The sequence below is a fragment of the Crocuta crocuta genome, unplaced genomic scaffold, assembly GCF_008692635.1.
Source record: "Crocuta crocuta isolate KB4526 unplaced genomic scaffold, BGI_CrCroc_1.0 scaffold231, whole genome shotgun sequence".
NCBI lineage: Eukaryota > Metazoa > Chordata > Mammalia > Carnivora > Hyaenidae > Crocuta > Crocuta crocuta.
In genome coordinates this window covers 4,647,448-4,668,482 of record NW_027528357.1, presented here as the reverse complement: position 1 = coordinate 4,668,482, position 21,035 = coordinate 4,647,448, and the positions used below count along the sequence as shown (strand labels likewise).

At 38.6% G+C, this 21,035-nt stretch overlaps 1 protein-coding gene across 7 annotated transcripts in view; it reads left to right on the top strand.

Annotated features, from left to right (window-relative positions):
- The window catches only part of DTNA (dystrobrevin alpha), a 349,880-nt gene that overhangs the window by 280,861 nt on the left and 47,984 nt on the right, over positions 1-21,035 (top strand). For 5 of the 7 annotated variants that reach the window (XM_077753816.1, XM_077753814.1, XM_077753815.1 and 2 more), the window contains exons 10-11: positions 702-826; positions 5,586-5,669. In XM_077753816.1, the coding sequence (XP_077609942.1) occupies positions 702-826; positions 5,586-5,669 (209 nt within the window). Of the gene's footprint in view, positions 1-701; positions 827-5,585; positions 5,670-6,996; positions 7,281-7,355; positions 7,446-15,794; positions 15,873-16,432; positions 16,526-21,035 lie in introns of those variants that run through there. The other 2 variants (XM_077753820.1, XM_077753819.1) reach the window with 2 other exon arrangements.

Below are 21,035 nucleotides of genomic sequence, written 5' to 3'. Positions count from 1 at the left end.
TAGTCTAAATGAAAAAAAGATGTCATGATGCTCTGGAAGGAACATAAATTTTAAACCCTAAAGCCTCAGACTGAAGCTCCACTTTTACTTTTAACTGGACATATCCAGCCACACATGAAGCACTTTGCACCTGGATGCCTGTGAAGCCTTCTGCTCATCTTCTTACTTCCACTCCTATCTCTTCCCAAATCCTTCTCAAATCGCATCTGATGCATCTGATCCTGTCACTTCTATGATGTAAACTCCTCATCGTCTCCCTCTGCGTCTGAGATAAAGACCATAGTCCTTGATGTGGCATAAAGGGACTTCAGTGACCTGCCTTCCACTTTCCTCTCCAGAGTGGGGCCTCTTCTTCCTCCATCTGGAATACCTTCTCAGTCCCCTGACTTTTGATCAGAAGGACTCCTGCTGGTCCCTTGAGTCCCAGCTCAGATGTCCCATGCACAATGACGGCTTCCATTTATCACAGCATTTGCTAACACTAAGTCACAGGAGGCAGGCACTCTGGTGGCTTGTCCCGGCACTCTGTCCCAGCATTGAGCGAACTCCCTGACTCAGAGGAGACACTCAAGGAAGATTTCATGAATAAACCAATGAATGAATGAGTGAGGGAACGAACATCTATTACGAGAGGAAATATTCTCATAAAATATTATATAAATACTAGTTATTGTCACTTCTACCTTTCTTCTTCTTTCCAGAAATCACCTGCTAAGAAGCTAACTAATGCATTAAGCAAGTCTCTGAGCTGTGCTTCCAGCCGTGAACCCTTACACCCCATGTTCCCTGACCAGCCCGAGAAGCCACTCAACTTGGCCCACATCGTGTGAGTATTTCTGCCCTCCAGATGAAAGGACATCTTTCTTCACTGACACAGGTCCACATCCATACATTCATATCAGTTGTCAGGGACAAAATTTTAATTTTAAAAATGTGAAAATGATGTGTTTATAATTTTTATTGTAGGGCCATACAGTACCTCTGTCTTGATGTACAAGTAACGTATGCAACACTAATGTAAGTCACATGTAGGTGGAAAATATTCAAAAAGCATCATTATAAAATATAGATGTGAGAGTTCTTACAATTGGACCTCAACAATCAATGGAATTAATTTTAAGAAAACTTTAAGGCATGCTGAGCCTTAATATCATATGTGCTTTGAGTCCCCTAAGTAAAAGTTCTTTGTTGCATTTATCTGCAGAGCCAGTCATCTTAATGATGTCAGCAAATCTAGAAATTGTTGTTGTCTTATCCTAAACTACACAACTTTAGAAGAATCATGACCCGTGCATGGGAAGGTTGAAGAGGGAAGGTTGGTGGTAAAATTCATCAGGACATCCAAAAAGAGACTTTAAAAAATTCTTTCTCCAGAGTATTTGTGAGTTTGGTGGTCAGAGGGCGGGTGGGCCAGGATATGGTGCTACCACCCATTCTTTCTGCCTCCCAGAAGCCTCTTGCCCTGGAGCCTCTCTCAGGCCTGCATGGTCAGATAACAGGGGAAACTTAGGTAGAAGAAAGTATTTCTTCCTTGGTGTTATCTTGGGCTCAAAAGAAGAAACAAGCCCATCATCTGCATCTGCGCCCAGTTAGGAATTATTTAGTCACAGGTATGTCAGAAAGACTCTAGAAAATTTGGCTCCCCCTCTATACAAGCTCCTTTTTGTTTTGCACAGTTCAGCAGGACCTCCTGCACCTGTGTTTGCATGTTGACATCCAGAGGTGGGCTGATCAGACTTATCAAGATTAGGAATCCACCAGTACAAAGGTCATGCTTTAGGCAGTTCAGAACATGACCCATTAAAGGCACCATGATGGATCTGAGCAGTAACTCTTTCCTCTGATGGATCTAAGCAGATACCATCAAATGATCTGTGCTGTCACAGGCCTATGGCTTCATGTAAATACTATGAGGCTCTGTCTGGTTTGCTCCCAAGTGTGTATTGAGGGATCACTGCCTTCAGCAATACGCACAGCCTGGAGGCTTTTGTTGCTGGCATGGGCTAAGCATCCAAAAAACTGATGTAAGCCAATTCTGTAGAATGTGGTTAACAAATTTTTGGAAATTTTGATCCTGAAAATAAGCCTTAAAATAAGCCAGAGTTAAGTAAATATGGGGAGTAACCCAAAGGCCAATCACCTACAGAAAATGACCCCATAAAGCTGTTCTTATTAAGATCTTAACTGTTCTTCCTACAGCCAGAGACAATCACTAAGTTTTTAATAAATGAACAAAACTAAGTGAGAGCAAGTCCATGCTCTCTGAGCTCTGCTATGGAGTCACCTCCTACCAGCCTGGCTAAGAGTTTCACACCAGAGAACAACATTCAATCAGAGCTGATGGGTGTAAGGAAAATAGAGGGCAGATGTGAACAACCTGACTCTAAGAGCTTTGTAGTAGAACCGAATTAGAATGCTCCCTCCAACTTGGAGACAAAATTAGGAAGTGAGGCAGAGTGAAATAATCAATTTCATGGTCAGTCATACTGCAGTATTATGTAGCACAGAGCCTGTACCCAGTCATGCTCTGGCTTAGTGTGTGTGTGTGTGTGTGTGTGTGTGTGTGTGTGTGTGTGTGTGTGTGTGTGTTATTTAATTGGCTAATGAGTAAACACATTTTTAACTTTATAGTGGTGATGTGATCTGATGTGTTATTCACTGAACTAACTGGGCGAAATCTTTGCACAATGTGAATTCCTTGAAGAGTTTTAGGATTCTCTTAAAATTCTCCACTAATGTGCCTTCTTCTGAGAAAAGTTCCATATGTTTAACGAGATTCTCCAAACAGTCCTCGAATCAAAAGAGTGATCTATACTCAGTGATAATATATCTTCCAGGGTGAATGTCTTAATTTTAAAATGCAAATTGTAGGGGCACCTGGGTGGCTCAGTCGGTTAAGCATACGACTTTGCTCAGGTCATGATCTCACGGCTTGTGGGTTCAAGCCCCACATCAGGCTCTGTGCTGACAGCTAGCTCAGAGCCTGGAGACTGTCTTCAGATTCTGTGTCTCCCTCTCTCTCTCTGACCCTCCCTTGCTCACTCTGTCTCTCTCTCTCTCTCTCAAAAAAAAATAAAAACATTAAAAAACCTTTTTAATGCAAATTGTGAAAAATATTTAATTATTGAAATGCCATACAAAAATTCTGCACACAGAATGTCCAGTCTTCAAAGGACCAGAATTTTTTTCTGTTTTTAACTTTAGACATTTTTCTCTCACTTACTATTCAAATGTCTTTGTCCTAAATAGATATCCATGTCTTTTTCTTTTGGGATATCTAAGCCTTCTAATTTTAAAATATGCTGTTCCTTTAACTATTCTAAATAATTATAGATACATAAGGCTACTTAAGTGGTGACATTTTGGTATTTTGGCATTTGTTCTTAGCTATTGTATTTCTGGTCAATTTTACCATGATTAACAGTCTCTATTCTATTCAATTTCTTGCTGCCAAAAGTGATACTTGGTAAGTAGTTCAGTAGTCCGCTGTGTGCTTGTAAAGACTTATAATCATAATTATAAATGGTTATGAGACACAAAGCAAGTGAGTAACATGAGGCCAGTTTAAAAGTAATTCTGCCTTAAGCTGAACACTTTTCATTCAAAGATGAATGCCAATTTTATAAAAATGTCCTCTGTGAAGGTCTTGTCCACAGGGAAAATTTTGTACTCGATACCAGTGACCTTATCTTGTGGAGCTATTTCTTTTTCATAAGAATGTTTAAAGTTGCCATTGTGACCTATTTATTAGATAAAGTAACTTCTCATTTAATTATGGAGGAAATAGGAACCTCAGTCCCTTTGACAGCCACCATTTCGTGCCAAGGTTAGTTATAGTTTTGTCCCAAGTTCAACATTTCCACGATGAACCTGAAACATGAAGCCATTTACTAAGAAACTGCAGGTGCAGCTTCGCAGTGGCCAGGTTCAATATAGCAAATTTACTAGGTTAGGTGAAAAACATTCCAACTCTACTTGTTTTCTCATTTCCTGGAGCTAGAGCACAAAGGGAAAATTTAAAAAAAAAAAAGAAAACCAGAAACGTTGGTCAAGTGGATAGTTTCAACTTCTTGTAAAGTTAAAATGCAGATATCTCATTCTTCTTACTGTTTTAAAATCTGATTTACCTAACTTTTCAAAAATCACATAGGACATTTGTATAAAATTAACATCCTTCTTATAAAATGAAAGTGTTGTGCTCAAGGTAGAATTAGTTTTAAACTAGCCTGATGTGTCCAAGACATATTCTAGATAAATAATGCAAAACACTAAGATAGTTTTCAAAACTTCAGCGAGTATGTTTAGAGTAGATGAATAGTTAATCTGCTATTTTGACCTCATCCAACAAATAATGTCTTTAAAAATCTTAGAACATTGTTTAGCACCAAGTACTGGGAACCAAAGTTTCAGTGAATTTTTGCAAATAATATCAACAATTTTAAACCTTATAGCATCACGTCCATTCCCATAAACACACAGTGATAAACAGGTCTCCCTCTTTCCCAGGAACTCTGCATTGTGGAATCCAAAACCAACTTTGGTTCCCTAAGGTAGAAACTAAACCATTACACATGTGTCTCTTGATCAAGCCAACACAACCAGATTCTATAGGCTACTGTGATTAATATCCAGTGTTCAAAAATTCTGTACCGTGAAATTCAAATATAGAACTACACTGAAATCAAAATGTCCTCTGACTCAAAATGATACCCATATCCTGAACTCTCAATCCCATCACATGGAACATATTCCAGTAAACCTAACGTAAGACTAAAAACCACTTGGAGATGAGATAGGCATGTGAGCTCTATCGTTTTGCCTGAACCAAGACATTAGTGATGGGAAAGAATGACAGGTGATAATGAAAAATACTATTGGAATGGCAGACCCTATGCAGTTGGGGTTTGAGGCCATGTACAATTTTGAGAAATACTGAACCCTATTTTCTTTCTCTCATCATATGAAAAGAATTGAAGTTTATGAGCTGCCTTGCACTATGTGCCCTATTATGTGGAATATCCAGATAACAGAAACTCACTAAATCCTGTGGTGCTTGATTGCATCTTTACATAGAACAAAGAACAAATAAGGCGTGGTATGCTTTTGCAACTGGGTCGCTCCAGACCAGGTATTTTGAGCAAGGGCCGTGGTTGTCAAGCAGAGCCCAGGAAAAGCTTCTGAGGCTCCAGGAATCCTCTGCTTTCCAAGAAGATGTAGATTCTGGTTATCATTAATGATTCAGAGCTTCTCCTTTTAGAAGACAGTGGGCCTGAAACTGTCTCAAGTCTTTGCTCCATTTGAGAATGTGACTCAGTGAAACAGCAAGGCTCAAAGCTCACAGATAGGTATTCCTATGGTGTCCAGAGGTCTTCCTCTTAATGTTATTAGACCTTCCACATCTTCAAGGAAATGTAACTTCCCAGAACACCTAAATAATTTCATTGAAAAATATAAAATTTTATGTTGATCCTGGGTATGATAGATCTCTGATCTTTGCAGCCCTTTTCCTGGAGAGATGGTGGATAGTTTTTAACTTGTGACTTTTATTTGTTTTAACTCTCCATCCACACTGTACTTCATTTTAGGCCGCCCAGACCTGTAACCAGCATGAATGACACCCTCTTCTCCCACTCTGTCCCCTCCTCAGGAAGTCCTTTTATTACCAGGAGGTAAGTTCTGATCTTATTATGAAATAAGCCCTCTCTTTGGTGATGACCCCTAATTCTGGGTTAAGAAAAATATTCTAATGTAAGCCAAGTGTGGAAGATTATTGTTAGAAACTAGTTTGTAAATATCACAAGTTTTCACTCTCACTCATGTGGATGCTTTTGAAGATGGCTGGGACGGCTTTCGGGATTAATGTCACTTCTGCAAACTTGCGTTTATGATTCACCCACGGTAAGAATGTGGGGTGTGTTTAAGTTTTATGACCAACACACATGTATTCCATCTCGTTGAGAAAGTCACCGTCGAATCACTTGGAATGGCCCATTTAAGCCAGGGAATTGGAATTTCAAGATGTAATGGGAATTTATTATATACATTCTGAAACATTGTACAATCTCAACTTAAAATTTGGTGAACTCTGGAGTTCCTGAGGCTAGAGGCCGAAGACCAAACTTGGAAGTATAGTTTCCACATAAGTGATTTCAGGGATAATAAGAACTTTTAAAAAGTGTCTTCTGTTTTTATACAAAGATTCACTCTGATGTGAGCAAAGACCAGGTGAAGCAAATACTTCTCTTAGAGCTAGCTTGATAAATATGCAGAGTCAAGAGATACTCCAAATCATTTGATCAAATCTCACCAGTAAAGTACCAGGAACTTATTTTATAAATACATGGAGAAGGCTAACAGGAAAACAGAAACAAAGGTAAGAAGTGGAGTGAGTAATGAACGTAAGATTTCAAATGCCTTTCAGCAGAAAAAAAAGCAACCTCATGATTCATAAAGCGAACATAATCAGCCTTTTCCCCTGGCGATGTTTCTGAGGTACCAATTTCACTGCAATATCCTGGTACATTCAAGTGAGGATTTGCAGACAATGAGACTCAGAACACTGCTGATTTTTTTCCCTGAGTTCCTGTATTTGCCCATCAGCAGGAATGGGAGATGATGTTCCCCATAATTGTAATTAGCATAATGAATAGAATGTTGTAGTTGGCGGTATTGCCCCCTCTAAATTAAGCAGGTCTGTAACAAGTGGAAATGAGGACGCACTTGAACTGCAGAACACCCACAGTGAAATAACACGGTTTAGGCCCTGTGTGTTCCTTTTAGCTCTCCTTTTCAAAACCACAAGCATATGCAACCATCTTTTCCAAAACAAAATCACAAACTGGATAGTCTGTAAGAGACACAGGCCCATATATCTATCTAGGGAATATCTGCCACGATGTTAAGAAAGATGTGCTTTTATTAGGAAACCCTGCATTCTGCAAATGTCAAGCAGAGCTAGACCCCATCCTTACTGAAGGTCGTTTTATATCATTTCAGCTCGGACGGTGCTTATGGTGGATGCGTCTAGATGGATAACATGGCTTCCTCTCCTCTAAAATATCCCTATAATACTTTGAGCTGTTCTGGTTCCTCCAGGGTGCGTGGTACCCATTAACCCAAACCATGATCATTTCCCTTTTCTCCCATTTTCAGTCCTTTTGGAATGTTCTCTGTGAACCACAGATACGTTGTTTAAAGATTGCAGTTCTTTCTTTCACCACGGAGGTTAGCCTCTGGTTTCTGTTTTGAGGGTGCTGTTCAATAAAGCTGTGTACACTGAATGTCTTTCCTCTCTGAGTGGGCCTTGCTCTGTCGGTGGAAGGTTTTAATGAGGTCTCATTGTTTGCATCCCTCAGGTCACTTGAGGGGATGAGTGCATCCAGCCCTGTGGCTGAAGAGCATTCGCTCATAAAGCTGTATGTAAATCAGCTTGATCACGGCGCACGGTCAGTATCCTAGCGCTCAATCACTAATCGTATCTAGTAGTTCCAACGCTAGACTGCTAGGCATTCTCCATCACTAAAATCCTCTTCTAGTATATCTTAGTAGAGATGTAGAAGTCTTCTGGGATTTCATGAGATTCCATGGAGAATTTTCAACTCGAGCTGGGCTTCTCAGCATTTTCCTCTCTTTCCTGCTTATGTTGATTGACTTCACAGCCTCATACCAGTATACATGAGATGCATACATATGAAGAGTACCATGTCGGATCTTCTTCTTTGGATGAAACTCTGCTTTTGTACAGTTTGCAAGATCCCAGTTGGTGATTTCTTAGATTTTTGAAGCAAAGAGCCTCTTGGAGTGATCTTTAGCACTAATGGCATAAGATCAGACCAGGACAATGTCACATGGCTGGACTATATTGAAGTAAAAAACTTGAGAATTTATACCTACTATCCCACTAGGTCTGGGTCACTTTTCTTCCAGGTCAGGCAGTCTGATTCCTGTATTTTTTAAATTTTTTAAATGTTTATTCATTTCTGAGAGAGAGAGGTAGAGCACAAGTGGTGGAGGGACAGAGAGAGAGGAAGACACAGAATCTGAAACAGGATCCAGGCTCTGAGCTCTTAGCACAGAGCCCGATGTGGGCAAATACATGAACCACAAGATCATGACTTGAGCTGAAGTCACTTGCTTAACTGACTGAGCCACCCAGGTGCCCCTGATTCCTATTGAAGTCGCAATTTCAAAACAAATTTCATGCTCTCAATGTTTAATTTCTATCACTTGATAATGCTAGTTGGTGACTCACTGTTTATTAACTGTTTCTTAACCATGTCCATATACAAAAGTTGATGGAAACCCATCATGTCAAATGTAGGCATAAATTAAAGGTCCTATTCTTCCTACAGTGGGACTGAACTAAACAAGTATGACCTAGACCCCTGCCTTCCCTCCTGCCCAAACCCAACGGCCCTTTTTAAAATCTGATAAAACCTAAAACTTAAGCAAGCCAAGGATGGTGCTGGTCAGTGTTAAGGCAGCATAAGAAATTAAGGAGCTGTGACATACAGATACTTTATTTAGCCTCAGTTTTTCGTCTTTCATATTGTGACAGATTTGGGAAAGATAAAGCAAGGCAAGGATGAATTGAAATCATCACCTGAGAATCCTGTGTGCAAACTCAAGCATTACTCACCTGGACTCTTTTACAAGCACACCACTTTGATCTTCAAAAGATATGAGGGTACATCTTTGAAGCCTTTTGACAACCTAACAATCCACCTCACACAGATTTATGAGTGCAGAGCTCTGGCGGCCACTACCATCTGTCACAGCCCCTGGTCTTATTTCACTTTCTAGCTGTGCACTTGATTCACTTTTCCCTTACGTAAAAGAAAAAAGGAAATTCTCAAAGGCACTCTCCCTTAAACTTTTGATGTCTTCGTGTGTGTGTGTGTGTGTGGGTGGGTGTGGGTGTGGGTGCGCGCGTGCGCGCACGCATGCGCGCACACATGCGCGCACGCACAATTAGGTACAAAGTGGGTCAAAGGACACAATTCATGGGTTAATTCAGCTCATTCATTTTTGTGATCATAACTATATCCCTAAACCTAGATTATTTTCTCTCATAAATGCATCAATTCAAGGGAAAAAATGTCGGATCAATCTATCATCACCACTAGGAAAAGAGCTCCAAGAGCCGTGTGTGGTGTGGCAGCAATATTTTCTAAGCTTATGAAAGATGGACTGTCATTATTGCAAGTAGTATTGCCAGGCCCAAAGGGTCCCTTCTCCCCTTCACCACCTTCAGCCCCTGCATGTCTGCTATCTTTGCTGGCATCATGCCCCCTTCGTAAAGTACCAATTACCTTGTCAAAATCCTTGCCTCATCAATGAGAGAAAGTTAGCCAGTCCTTTCCTATGTAAAATATATTTCTTACAGCCATCTTCTTCATTAGCCACAACAAGGACATTGTAAAAGTTTGAATGGCTAAGTTTTTACCTCCAATTTTTTCAATGATTTCTTTTATGTTTATTTATGTTTGAGAGAGAGAGAGAGAGAGAGAGACAGAATGTGGATGGGGGAGGGGCAGATAAAGAAGGAGACACAGAATCCGTATCAGGCTTCAGGCTCTGAGCTGTCAACACACAGCCCAATGCGGGGCTCCAGCCTATGGACTGCAAGATGACCTGAGCCAAAGTCGGACACTCGAGCCACGCAGGTGCCTTTGTTTTTTGGTTTTTGGTTTTTTTTTTTTGATGTTTATTTATGTTAGAGAGAGAGAGAGAAAATGTTACCTCCAATCTTAGAACCATCTCTTAAAGATTTCACAGATATTTTCACAAATGCAACCTCTAAATTAGTAACAACTCACAAATCACTTTGGCCATTATGTATATAGCCAGATCTTGTCACTCTCCCAAATATCAGACTATTGCTTATGATTCATAGACTGTGTCAAACACAATCTAATATGCTGTTTTCTGGTTTGTCACAATGACACTGGGTTAATAACTGATGCTATATTAGACTCAGTTGTGTACGTGGGGAAGTCACACCATCCACCGCAACCACTCCCCAAATCCGGATTCTTTCCAGTAGAGCAGCATTTGGGAGACATCCGTTGGTTGACCGGTTGGTCAGTTAATGGATTGGTTTGGGTTCCCAACTACAAAAAGGCTAATCCACTGTGTCTTTTTTAGGTTTTCTTTGAACACCTTGCTTACCCAAAGATTCTTTGCCTACCAACCCAGATTTTTTCATCAGACTTGAAACATTCACACTAAACTTTAAGCATGTGTGCTTTGGTAATCAAAAGTGAATTGAAATAACATCAAGGCATTGAATTCAGCCTTGGCTTCAGAAAATAAACGTTTTCTCCATGGTTAATTTTTTCGAAGATTAAAAGCCATCCTTTCCAATCAGGAAAATAGATACATTTATTAATCAGCATTGTAAAATAGATAAACTTGTACACCAACCACCCTGAAGATTTCGTCACTTTCTGTTTATGTTGCCTGAAATCTCCTGAAACTTGAAAAATTACTCTTTGCAGTTAATTCTTTATTTCATCTAGCCCCAGAGATCCACTCATGTGCTAGTTTTTTTTCAAACTGGAAGTACACTGGTCTTCACCCTCCACTCTATTTCCATACAAAACTATTAGTGCATGATTACAATTGCAGTCACCTCCCTTCCACCCTTCCATAACCTATATTCTCTTCCTGAAGCTGCTTTAGTTCTTCTCTGTGCATGCCCTGCACCCAGCAAACTTTTCTAGATGCTCCTCTGACTAAAATGCGATTGACCCAGCTTGATGATATCTGGGGGAACAACATAGTAAATGTAGTGAATTAAATATGGCCTGCAAATTCTTATTTCCTCCATGGTACCTGCTTAAAAGATGGTTCAGCTTTCATGCCAGCCTGAGCTGATGACAACTAATTTTCCTACAGAAACACTGAGCTATTTTTTATGCTTGTTTGCTGATTTGTATGTGGCAGATAGTTTGTCTCAGATCTCAGATATGGAAAGCTGGAAAAGGAAAGGAAAACAGAATTTGTCCAGAAATTATCTTGACAAAACTGACTTGTGGACACCTTTTTATGGTTTTTAAGTTAGTTTAATGCCCTTGTTACTAGTCTGTATTAATTATAGTGAGAAGCAGTTAAATAAAAAACAGCTCTTTTAAGATATAATTGACATCCAATTCAAAGAATATATTTAAAATAAGTTCACAATTCAGTAAGTTTTGACATATATAAACAATGTCATATGTATATATACACACACATGTGAATGTGCACATTACATGTTCATATATATTATGAACATATATTTTTATAAGTTTGAATGTACACACATACATGTATGGCTATACACATATATGTGTGTGTCTGTTTACATACATACATGAGAAGCAAAATTTTATTTACAGTCAACAGTTACTTAAGAAGGGACCAACTTTCATGCTTCACCTGTCTAAACACAAGTTTGTCAATTATTTAAAATCAATGTAAATGAAAATATCTGTTTTTAATTTGCCATTATTTAAATACCATTTTCCATTTAACCAATGTGATAAGAATTATTTTACCTTATGTCATTTGTTTATACAATACTGTTGCTCCATGAAACTGCATCCAAGACTTTTATTTAAATTCTTATATTTTCATGTTTAATAAAAGAAAAAATATTTGGCAAGAACTAATATAGTAACACAACATAAGCAAAGGTGGCTTTTTAAACCATGTTTCAGGTTTAAGCAAAAATCCCGGGGACATTAGTGTGTGATTATGTTACCTTAGAACAGCCCAAAAATGTTTGTGCTTAAGCAAATATACTGACATCAGTTGTCACCCTTCAAAACCAAGGGTGAATTTTAAATAAATAAATATAAGACATTTTTAATTTGCTCTATCATTCCCAAATTCATTATATCATTTGTATGTGTGCATATGAAAAAAATTGGGAAAAGTCATTTATCTTTATAGTTGTTTTCCATAGGTCTAAAAAGGAGTTAGTGAGAACATAGAAACTTCTTTAGAAAAAAAATCGAGGAGTATTCCCTGCCTTTTTTTCTTCCAGAAGAACACATAAACTTCAAAATTTACCTTGTCCTACTCTCCAGCATATGATTGTCACCATACCCATTAATGTTAGTGTGTGCACAGAGGAATGAACTTATACAATGCCAAGGACCTGGTGGAAAGAAAAAACAATAAGAAAAAGAGATATGTGTACATACAGTTTTAGAGATGGTGATCCTGCTTTTCCTTGGGACTCAGATTAGAAAAGATTTATTGTACATGGTCAAGAGGAATTCCAAATAATTCCCAGCTACAGAAGTTAAAAGGAAGGACACATTTTGCTTTGAGAGCAAGGCAAATCAAAAAAGGAGAGACTTCTACTGATAGTTATATGCAAGCCATTGTTATTCTTGTACACTGACATGCCAAAAGCATCATTTTGTGGGAAGAATGTAGGTTTTAATGTGCCTGATCCCCAAGCCCACAATGAGTTGGAAATATGACCTAACTTCTCCACACAAACAGCCAAGCTACAAAATGAAAGTTTAAAAATCTAATGTATTCTATAAAGTATGGTGAGTGTATATTGCTTTGAAGAAATGATAATAAACTATATATTCTTACTATCCTCACAACAACTCAGGAGAAAAGTTCTTCTCTTTGCTTTCCTTTCTCGAGCTCATTGGGAGCCACAAAAGAAATTCTCGGGGTGCCTGGGTTGCTTAGTCGGTTAAGCGTCCGACTTTCGCTTGGGTCATGATCTCGCAGTTCGTGGGTTCAAGCCCCGTGTCGGGTTCTGTGCTGACAGCCAGCTCAGAGCCTGGAGCCTGTTTCAGTCTGTGACTCCCTCTCTCTCTGACCCTCCCCTGCTCGCGCTGTCTCTCTCTCTCCTAGAAATTAAAAAAATAAATAAATAAAAATTCTCATGAAGATACTTCACATGAAGTCTTTATACACCCAGGCTTTAGGTGAAACCTGCCTCTCCTATCAACTCTGTAAGTTCTTGATCCATTTCATTTAGAAAGAGTGGCTTTTTTTTTCTTGTCTCCATCATGAAGTTGGCTTCCTCTATACGTGGTCATATTTTTGGCTTCTCAGACTTTGAGAATTTGAGACCAGTTCTAGGAAGTACAGAAACTATGTGGACAGTGAGTACCAAAAGTCAGAAATTCTCTTGGCCCTAGATACTGAGAGCTGTAGAAACGAAGTAAATGGTATATTTCCACAAACTCATAAATGCAAAGAGTGTAATTTCCATATTTTCCAAGAACTGGTTTTCCCAAGAAACCATGTGGGAGGCAGAAAAAAACATAAAAGAATTTAAATGATTTCTTCAAACCAACACTGGTAAGTGCAAAGAAAATGACAATAAAACGAAAAGAGATGTGTACAGATAGAACGTCTGCTCCTCTTCCCTTTGAAGGAGGAAAGGATTTGGGAAGAAGAAGAATGGAAAAAAAAAAGAAGAGAACAGGGGAGACAGGCAAACGGAGTAGGGGAGAGAGGGGATCAAAGAATAGGGAGGAAATAAGGCCACTAAAGGAAAATCTGGGCCACTGCTCCCTTCCTGAAATCAGCAGATTCCTCTTATGCTAGTGCGTGGCGATGACCAAGTGGCAGGATGCACTCCTGGGGCTTTGCTGACACACCACCTTCCTCCTATGAGACTTCACTGGAGTAATTGGTAGCAAAAACACCCTTACAGTTGATCCTTTCATGTTTCTTTTCTCTACTGGTCCTTTCTTTCTTCTTGTCCATTCAGCACCAAAGGTTGTACCTGTGTAATTATTAGGCTTTTGATTTAAGGAAATACCATCATAATTTCTAAGATTCAAGGGCCAAAAGGCATAACAGGGAAGAAATAGTTAAGTTTGGAAGGAAGAATTATTGATATTTCACACCTGTTTTGAGTGGGTTTGCAGGGATTGGAAATCTATCCTGAGTTCTAAAAAAAAGCTGGGGAGGGTGGTAATTGGGCAGCAGAGAGACTGTCGTTATTGGATAATGAATACAGAGGGATATGCTTCAGGAGACAGGGTTTGAAATGCTCTCCTTTTTTTTTTTTAATGTTTTATTTATTTCTGAGAGAGAGCGAGCGTGAACAGGGGAGGGTCAGAGAGAGAGGGAGACACAGAGTCTGAAACAGGCTCCAGGTTCTGAGCTAGCTGTCAGCACAGAGCCTGACACAGGGCTCAAACCCAAGAACCATGAGATCATGACCTGAGCTGAAGTCGGACGCTTAACTGACTGAGCCACCCAGGTGCCCCTGAAATGCTCTTTTGATGAGACGATAGGAAAATACCAACTATGATGATGGCGTAAGGTGGCTATTTCATCCTGATGGACAGTTTCCACCTTAGAAGGGGGGGAAGAAATCATGTTCATCAAAGAACTAAATTCTCCTAGAACATTAATCATTTCATTTTTAAAGTAGATTTTATTTGTGTGCACCTGTACTCTGTAAGTAATAGGTGCATTCCTGAAAAGCTACTTGAGGTCATACATTCAACAAATGAGTGCCTAGTCTCTACTAGACATTTTCTTTATAAATCAAATTTTATTTTTAAGTTTTCCAGAGACCTCACAACTTAAGGAATATTATAGTATATACAATGCTAACACAAGAATTCTAATTACAATATGCACAATCTTAATGTGACATTTACTTACACATTTGGATTTTTTTTGTACTTCCTGGTCTGAAAGAGTTATGCTTTGTAATAAATCCTTAAAACTCAAAGTTTTTAAGATTTTAACTACTTTACAAGTCATCTTACTACATACATACATTTAGAACTGGTTGAAAAGTTGCGCAAGTTATTGGCAAAACCTCATAATTCTAATCCCAGAAATTAACAAATTGACCACCAAACAAAGTCAGACAGCTCATTTTTTTGTATTCACCATGAAAGGGGTGGATGGATAGTTTTAGATCCACCAGTGTTACAGGGCAAATTCTTAACCTACACAGGAGCAAGTTCCTTTTAATCACATTACAAGTACAATTGTAATACTAACAGTTATTACCATTTTTCCCAATGAAATATAACCAGTAGATCTTGGGTCACTTTGGCATGGCCACACTTTATTATTATTTCTGTTTCTATTTGTCCCTTAATAAAACTATACTTTAAACTTTCAAAACTGTCATTTAAATTACTAAATAAAATGAGTATGCCTCATAATGAACCTAAAATGTTAAGAATTTGCTATAGTGATGGGACTATTCACCCGTTACAGACACAAGGAAGATAAATATATTTTTATAAGGATCAAAGGTTTATTTCTCTGTTTCTCTGAAAGTTTTCTTTACAGCTTCTCAGCAAGGGTCAGGTGACTTGTGCCTGGGGTAGCAAAGCACTTCTATATGACAGCAATCTTCTAACTAGATAATTTTCAAGTGTCTATTCAACTCAGAAAGTTGGAGAAAACAGGGAACACTGGAGAAGTATACTTTTTGAGTGGGATCTAAAGGCTGTCAGGACTTCGTGAGCTATCTGACTGTTGACATGATCATCTCTAGTGAATGTTGAATGGATTTTCATTATGTCCAGGCATATGCAATCTATTTGTTAAACAAATAGCTGAGGTCAAACTACAGATCATGGACGCTTGTGTAATTGCAATTATGGTCCTCGGGCCAAGTTTCTACTCCTAGTTCAACTCTGTGGAAATCTGCAGACATCTTGAACATTTCAAAATACCAAGAGAGCTGTCCAAATGGAGCTTGGATCTAGACTTGGCAGTGTCTGTAGCCAGTTCTATTCTTGAATGCATTGCTGTGTTTACGCTCTTCTTGGCTTTCCCATCTTATTAACTAGCTCTCCTCCCAAGGACAGTGAAGTAGAGCAGAACAAACTGCTGGCTAGGGCTGCTCCAGCTTTTCTGAAGGGCAAAGGGTAAGTTAAAGCCAGAGTGTCCTGGAACCCTGAATTAACTCAACTAAAACCGGAGAATTCTTGTGTCAAAAATGCTTTGTGTTTGATAGACCATCTTTGATTTAGCAAAAGCAGATCTATTATAACCCAACTAACAGCACCAAGTAGTTCTTTTGAGTAGACACATCTATGTAATTCACGTTCCCTGATCTCCTTTTTTTTAAAATGACTAAACTTCAGATTTGATTTTCCAAAGGATACTTATACTCTTTGCTTGCAACCTAATCAATGTGCTTACCGTCCAGATGAATTTCTTGGCTTTACTGGCTTGAAAAATGCAGTTCTGTTTTCTTAAACATTACTTTACCTACATGGAAATCTTTATTTTTAAAATTAGTGAAATGGAATTGTGTATTTCGTTGCTTGGATTTTGCTTGGATTTTTCATAGAACATCACTTATATTTTTCCTCTACCTACTTGGTGTTCCAAATGCTTTTTCTATCACAAACTCACTCCTACCTGCTCTGCCTCTTTCTGCCTCTCCGCTCAACACCCTTTCTTTCCTCCTGCCCTGTTTCAGGATACAGTACAGCCTGAATGTGGCAGACAGGCTAGCTGATGAACATGTTCTCATCGGGTTGTATGTCAACAGGCTCCGGAACAACCCACCATGGTTAGTGCAGGTTTGGCTGCTTGACTGTCCTTAGAAAGGGTAACCGTCTGATCCCTTGACAAGAAGCCCCAGCAAGGGGCAAGTGAATGCCCCTTCACTTAGTGACACTTAGGTGTCACTAAGTCACCTTTGAATCGATTCAAGTAAGATGTCCTTCCTGACATTAGTTTGGATACTTCCCATTCATGTACCATGGAATTCATATCCTTGTTTAAACGCAGCTAAAGGGGAAATTTGTGTAACTGGATGCCATGCTAAATATTAGTCTTCAGTGGATGCTGGCCTCTGGGTCCCCCCAGTCAGCTCTGTGTTACATGTGCCATATCAAATGCCTCCACAATAGTGGTGCAAGAATTTTCTTATTCCAAGGATGTGGATATCTACTGATTTGGAAGACAATGTTCCATTAATTTAAGATAGAAGTAAAAAAGAGGAAAAGTGATGGGATGGGATCCTACCATGGAAATCACTTCCTTAATGATATCAGTGGGAGAAATTGTCTTTCAACTCTTCTCTGGCTTATAAATGTTTCTGGGTAGCCACCCTGATAAAGATGACTTTCAAGTTCCAGAATATACAAAGCTTACTTCCAAATGAGTTAAACTGTATGAATTCAGATAGCCCTGTGTATTCGGATAAAGGCATTCATAAAATTTTTCTCTTTTTATTTTAATTGTGACCTAGGATATTCCTCCGATTGGTTAAAGTTAGTTGGTTGTGATAATAAATGTACATTTGAACAAAAATGAAAGTCAGGGGACAGTCTACATATCTATCATATGTTTGAATGAAAATAAGTAGACAGACTATATATATTTATCATGTGTTTCAGCCTAGTTTAGACTCCTGCTTTACAAATGTGTTTACCAGTTTCTTAGAAATATGTAAATTTTGCTTAATAAGTCTAACTTCTCTGAACTAAAGGCCACTGGACTTTTTTTTTTGCAATTATAACTATTAAGTGAAAAAAGGGGTTAAGTTGCCTTTAAAAACAGCTGGCCTCCTTTCCTCTACTATTTCACAAAAAACATCCCTAAAACACGTGATGGCCATTACTCAGTCCTCATCACCTTCACCACTTGGTATTGTTAGCTACTTCTTTGTTTCTAGAACTCTCCTCCCTGGACTGTTTCCTGCACCCAATGCCTAGAACTATTCTTATAAAATTAGTACATGAGATGTTTTAGGAGATAACATTGATGAACATCTATTAGTAATTACATATTTATCTTAATTTGTATTTTAAAAATATATGAGCAGCACACTAGTTTCATTTTATACTATTTCCTACTCTTCACGAAGATAAAGTTAAAAAGCACTCTGCAGTTAACCCCACCTTTTGTTCAAAGTTGTTGAGCTTGTAGGTCAAACAATTCCTCTTCTTTGTTACATTTCAGCCTCTCAAAAGTATGAGTGAGAAGAGTGATTGCTTTAATCTATTCCCAATGAATTTGGTTCCCCAATGTTATATGGTAGCTGAAACAATAGAACTAAATATGGAATTACCAAAAAAAAAATGTATTGACAGTCTTCAAAGAAGAATACAGTCAATATAGATTCAATCGTGTCTGAAGGCAAAGCTGTGGTCTCATACTGTGTCCTCTCCCCCATAATTCTGAACACACTTCAGCTACTTCCACACTCTTCTTTGACCTTTTCTTAATTAAATTTGTGACAAAGAAATCTCCAAAGAGGAAAGCTCAGTTTGTCACCACCAGCCCTTTTCCCTACTCAAGTGATTGATCACATTGAATTGATGGCCATTTAAGACAGTAAAACTGTCTCAGCAGAGACACCTGACATCTGTTTGATGAAAGCTGGAGGCCATATTTATTTGGAAAACAAAGCAGAACTTAAGACTGATCCATGAAGAAGACTCCTTGTTAATAGCTATTGCCCTCCATATTTCTCAATGCTTTTTTTGTTCTTAAAAATTTCCAACTCTTTTGAATTTCTCATTTTTCTTATATTTCCTTTATGTTGAATTAGAACCTCACTGTTCCCCACACTTGCTGTGATTATGTAAACGATGAAGCGATGTCTCACCTTCTCTGTCATCATAATAGCTATAATGCTTCACTGCCATTCAACTCTGGTGAGATTAAGGCTAATAATCACAAGAGCTACCATTTTTTTAAACCATATGCCTCCTGCTAAGCACTGTGTAAAAACTTTATTTACATAATTTCTCCTAGTCCTTAGTGTAAACCTGTAAATACATTCATATCCATTTTTGATAAGTAAGGGTATCAATTTACAGAGTTTACGTGACTCTCCCACAGTCACATAGCTACAAAACAGTGGATCAGGGATTTTAACCATTATCTACCTCATCCCAAACACCTAACCACTATGCTACATTGGCTTTTATAAAGTAGCCTACATAAACACATGCCTTCCAGAAAGCTTTTCTGGTCACTGCTCCCCACTGCATCTACCACATATCTATTTCCTGAAATTGCAAATCCTACTACATTATTTTAATTTCATTTTGACAGATATTTTGAGCACATGCTAGTAATAAGAATGGTGGTTGTGTTACCATTTTTAGTCTATGCATTGTAGTTTCCCACTGTAATTACAGTCTTCAAAGAGCAAGAATTTTGTCTTCAGTCTCTTGTATCTCATCATGGCAACCAGGATATGAATAACACATTAATAAGCACATTAATGAAGTGCTTCGAAAATTACAGACCCTTTTTTACACTTTATTTGCTCATCAAAGCTCTACAAGTTTGGATATCATTCATTCCATTTCACTGATAAGTAAATGCTAGCTCTGACACATTAAGAGACTTATCCAAGGTCATATGCTAGCAACGGCTTACACAGAGGTCTTCTGACACTGGGTCCCATCTACTTTCCACCATTCTTCAGGCTCCCTACCAGCGCATCTTTCATGAGATGGTCTACAAACAGAAACTTAATCGCTATTCTTGGTTAAAATATTTATTTTGTAATTATTCATATATGCTCCTGCTTAACTCTTTGGGGGGGGGGGACTTTTCCTCAAATTAAGTACTTAATACAATGGGAAACTGACTCATTTGTAAATAGTCTGCTGCTAAATTAGAGAAACACTTATGTCCTTGCTGGTTCTGATGTCAGGTAAACCAAATAAATTAACTATAGCTCAAGGGAGAATTCCTGCTGTCTTCCTAATTCAATGAAGTCTTAAAAGCTTTAATGGTTTTCAGCCACCTTCGCCAGTGAGGGAGAAGGGATATCAAAATGTAATACAGTGAGGGCTTTTTCTGCCCTTTCCTAAAGCTTATCAAGTACTGGGCTTGATAGTGATTTATTGGGACCAACTGATGGGCAGACTAAGAAGATGGGAAAACAGCCCAGAACTTCCAACTGTACCCATAATTATATGCTTGATACCTTATTCATAACCTTCTGGCATAGTGCTCTCAGCTCTGAAAAGACCCCCTCTGTAAGGGAAGGAGTGCAGTTAAAGGCTCCAGTCTATACTTTGATGTCATGATCAATTACTATCACTTAATTAGACCCCTGATCACATATAAATAGGTTAAAATTTGTTCTGCTTATGTTTTTTCTCTTGAGAAAAATTATATAAATAATTTTTACATTATTTATATTGTATCAATATCAACACCAATAAGTTATATATCTACTATCATTTCTAGGTTTCATATATGAGGTCTAAATTACTATCAGCTTGCCTGCTTAAAACCTTTTAATAGACTCCTACTGCACTGGGTTTGCACCCCAACCCCAACCATGGCCTGTGTATGACCCCACCCTCCCTTGCCTACCCTGACCCCAGCCTCCGTCTCATGGGCTTCTCTCAACTCAATCACCATACTTAGCAGCATCCACTTTGATCAGTCCTACAAACAGTTCCTAAAACTGCCTCAAGACCATGATACTAGTTCTTCCCTGTGCTAAGAACATTCTTCCCATTTCACCCTTGCCCTATCCTGCTATACACACATGCTCTGGCTTCCTTTACATGTATGTAAAGGCTGCTTCTCTGGCTTCAAACTCAGATTAAAGGCATCTCCTCAAGTAGGTCTCCCATACTTGTCTCTATCATGGCATATCATATATTTCATTCTTACCATAACTGCGATCATTGGTTGAGCAGTTGGTTGGTTGATTGGTTTACCAGCTATCTTCTCTGTGAAGCAGGGAGCTTCTCTGATTGGTTCAATGCCATATCTCCGGCACCTAACACAGTGCCTGGTGCACAGTAGGTGTGCAATAAATATCTGTTGATGTCACGGGATATTGATAGCGCTATCAATATAAAATTCCCTCTCACTCTAAACAAAACTGTTAGGAGTTCTTAGAAGGTCTTTTTTACTAGTAAAATTTTTACTGCTTAAAATAAATCACCTCTTACAATTAGCCCTTTAGTTGAACATTTTGTATAAGAGTATTAAGTAGGTGAAAAAGCAAAGTATTCAGCTTTACCTATGGAGCAGTGGTAACCTGGGTAAAGACAGCTATCAGCAATTCACTGACTTGGGGAAAACGACTGATG